This window comes from Parasteatoda tepidariorum, unplaced genomic scaffold (genome assembly GCF_043381705.1).
Source record: "Parasteatoda tepidariorum isolate YZ-2023 unplaced genomic scaffold, CAS_Ptep_4.0 HiC_scaffold_8043, whole genome shotgun sequence".
Lineage (NCBI taxonomy): Eukaryota > Metazoa > Arthropoda > Arachnida > Araneae > Theridiidae > Parasteatoda > Parasteatoda tepidariorum.
In genome coordinates this window covers 254-3,170 of record NW_027261917.1, presented here as the reverse complement: position 1 = coordinate 3,170, position 2,917 = coordinate 254, and the positions used below count along the sequence as shown (strand labels likewise).

The 2,917-nt window shown below is 38.2% G+C and overlaps 1 protein-coding gene across 1 annotated transcript; it reads right to left on the bottom strand.

Annotated features, from left to right (window-relative positions):
• Positions 1 to 480: 480 nt before the first annotated feature.
• LOC122273759 (agrin-like) lies at positions 481 to 1,033 on the bottom strand. The gene is made up of 2 exons (XM_043057764.2): positions 892 to 1,033; positions 481 to 779 (listed from the first exon to the last, which is right to left on the bottom strand). Exons 1-2 carry the CDS (start codon positions 986 to 988, stop codon positions 502 to 504), a joined length of 375 nt encoding a protein of 124 aa, XP_042913698.1. The 5' UTR covers positions 989 to 1,033; the 3' UTR covers positions 481 to 501.
• Positions 1,034 to 2,917: the final 1,884 nt, after the last annotated feature.

Below are 2,917 nucleotides of genomic sequence, written 5' to 3'. Positions count from 1 at the left end.
TAAGGGAATTTAGTTACGGCGACCCAGGCAAATATGCCCATACGTCAAATGTAAGATGCCCCGTCGTCGATTTGAAATCCAGCTCGGCACGAGGACCAAGCAATATGCGGACACCGGGCAAGGCCCCGAGTCACGCAAGAATTGGAGCACCATAGTCACGATCGAGAGCAAAGGATGCCCGACTGGTCCAAAACCTGAAGAGCGGCAGTGCCAAACCCTCCGCAGACGGAGCCAAAATTGGGTCGACAGCAGGAAGACCGCCGCCACCCCATTCCTTTTGGGTAAAACTGTTTCGTTTACAATTCATTAATATTTGTTTGTAGTTGAACTTGTTTTGCTTACTATTAAGAATATTTGCTTATAGTTGAACGTTTTCGACTTTTTTCCCCGTTGACTGTATTGTCATTCGCTTCGCTTGGCTCGCGTTAGGTTCACACTTGGTGACATTTGCGGCAGGCTAACGGAAAAGTACCGAAATTGCTATAGCAGATAATCCCACTATTAAGTATCACACTTACATTTAGTACAAGGTCCTTCCCCAATCACTTCAATGGGCTTTTGGTAACGGCAACTGAAAAGTCGGAGTTGGCATTCAGATCCGTAGGCAATACCGTCTGAGCCACACACCGTAAGATCTTCTGGAGCTTTAGTACCTTTATCATCACTAGTGCATTTGAAATCACAATTACACTGTACAAGACCGTTCTTTTCCTTACAAACAGCTCCATGGGAACATTCAAGCTCATCACATGACCCTGTCACTGCTTTTGCGATGGAAGCTGTGGAATAATCATGCATGTAAAATCCAATCAAGCTTAATAAATGAATGACATTCAATTAAGCATAACAATTAAACTCAGCATTTTTTTAATTTCGAATTCGAATATNTACCATCTACACATCCATCGGGTCCCAAGACTGTTCCGATGGGACAGATGTTGCATTTCATTCCTTGAATTCCGTTTTTGCAGACGCATCTCCCAGTCATCTGCTCACAGTCATCTCGTACCGAACCATACAGATCACAGTCACAAGCTGAAATAACAATTTTTTTGTAACATTTGAAAGTAATGCGATTTCCTCACGCTCTGCACATTACCCCTTAACCTTACTTTAGCTTTTCTAAATCTTGCATTAACCCTCCCCCACCAGCACATTTTAACAAGTATTTTTTTTATTTTATTTTTATAACCGTCGTTGAACAGCCGACCCAATTTTTTGGGTTTACAACTACCAACGTTCAGTCTTGTCATTTCGAACCCAATCCAAAAGACAAGGGAACACATGGATCAAGTACTGGAAGAAATTTGCCGTCGTGGAGGACTTTTTGATAGAACTAACCTGCATTTGCATTGCATGGAGAGTAAAATCACGAACCCTTTTACGGGTAGCCTGTTGGCAAGGGTACGCTAACCCGTGATCCGTCTACCACTGAGGATATTTCACGTCAGCACTGAGGTCGGTGCAGCCCGGATGCGGAATTCGTGACGACCAGCCACCCCTGAGATTCGAACCCGGTTCACCTCATTCAGTAAGGATTTGGAATATGTTGACGTGGAAATAAAATAAGATTTTCCGAAGCCATAGTTAGGAAAAGGGGGAAATTTTCCGAGTGAGGAAATCACGCAACATTTAAACACCGATTACCTACGAAATAAATAAGGTGAATGTTTCTAAAACACTGTAATCTCCGAGTTTATTATCAAATTTAAGGATGGTTGGTAAACATTCATTTATTTTTTTAAAGTTCAATGCGAGGATTTTTAATAAACAACAATACTTTTTAAAAATCAACAACAATACTTTTTTATTTAACAATACGTTTTTACTTTTCTTCCTAAATACTCAATTAGGTATATAGGAATACATTGAACCATAAAATTGTATAATATTTAGAAAAAAGTGATATTTCATTTGCTAACAGATCCTTTTAAAAACAGCCTTGCAGCTTGTAACAAATTTCGTTTAATTTTATCCCTAGGATAACATTTTTGCCCAAGTTTTTAATCCATTTTCCGAGATTAATTTTCCACAAATTCATGGTACGAGCGTCGACGAAATTAGGGCTTGATGTAGTCAATGCGAAATGTATACGGGTAATGTAAATGTATTTGCCCGATATACCCTACATCAGTGGTCGGCAAACTTATTAGCCAAAGAGCCAAATATGAACATTACAACAATTTTTTTAAAAAATTGGGAGCCAAATCTGCTTGTTTATTAAAATTTTATTACACTAAATAAGTGGTACACTAAATAAAACTAAATTTCGTACTTAATAAATATTTATTAATGCAAACAATGTGCTTGCATCTCCTTGGAAAGTTTGAGTAAGTCAGGTTTGTATGTTGTTGTTTTTAATTTTAATTTTCCAAGTTCTCATCAATAAGACGACTTTTCAGTTTACTCTTGATAATGTTCATGTTTGAAAAAGATTGTTCGCATAGATATGTAGAACCGAAAAGGGAAAGAACAGCAAATGCGAGCCTTTTCAGGTGATCGTCAGGAATACTATTCCAAATGATCATGTCGTCCGTCTCCAGGTCATTCGAAGCAGACCACTTGTGTTGTGAACTAAGATCAAATTTTTTCTTCCCCAATATTTTCAATTCAACACAAAGACGTTCGAATTTAGAGCGCCATATCTCCTTGTTTTTTAAATCCAGCAATTGTATTTCAAAGCTACCAATGTCAATTTCAAAAGGAGAAAATTTCAACTCGGTTATCGTAGCATTAAGAGGATTGTTGACAAATGCTAAAGTTGCTCTGCTGTTTTTAAATTCCTGAAGCCTGCTGAAAAATGCTTCCCTCATATTTAAAATTATTGTTTTAAAATGGTGTTTATCAATAGAGGAATTATTTTCTTGGCGATGCTTCAGCAGGCTCGGAAAGTGAAACAATGTTTCCCTTTCAAAGT

Bases quoted from the DNA above. Each gene is read 5' to 3' on its own strand.
- LOC122273759 (XM_043057764.2), bottom strand. From the start codon at position 988: ATGACTGGGAGATGCGTCTGCAAAAACGGAATTCAAGGAATGAAATGC.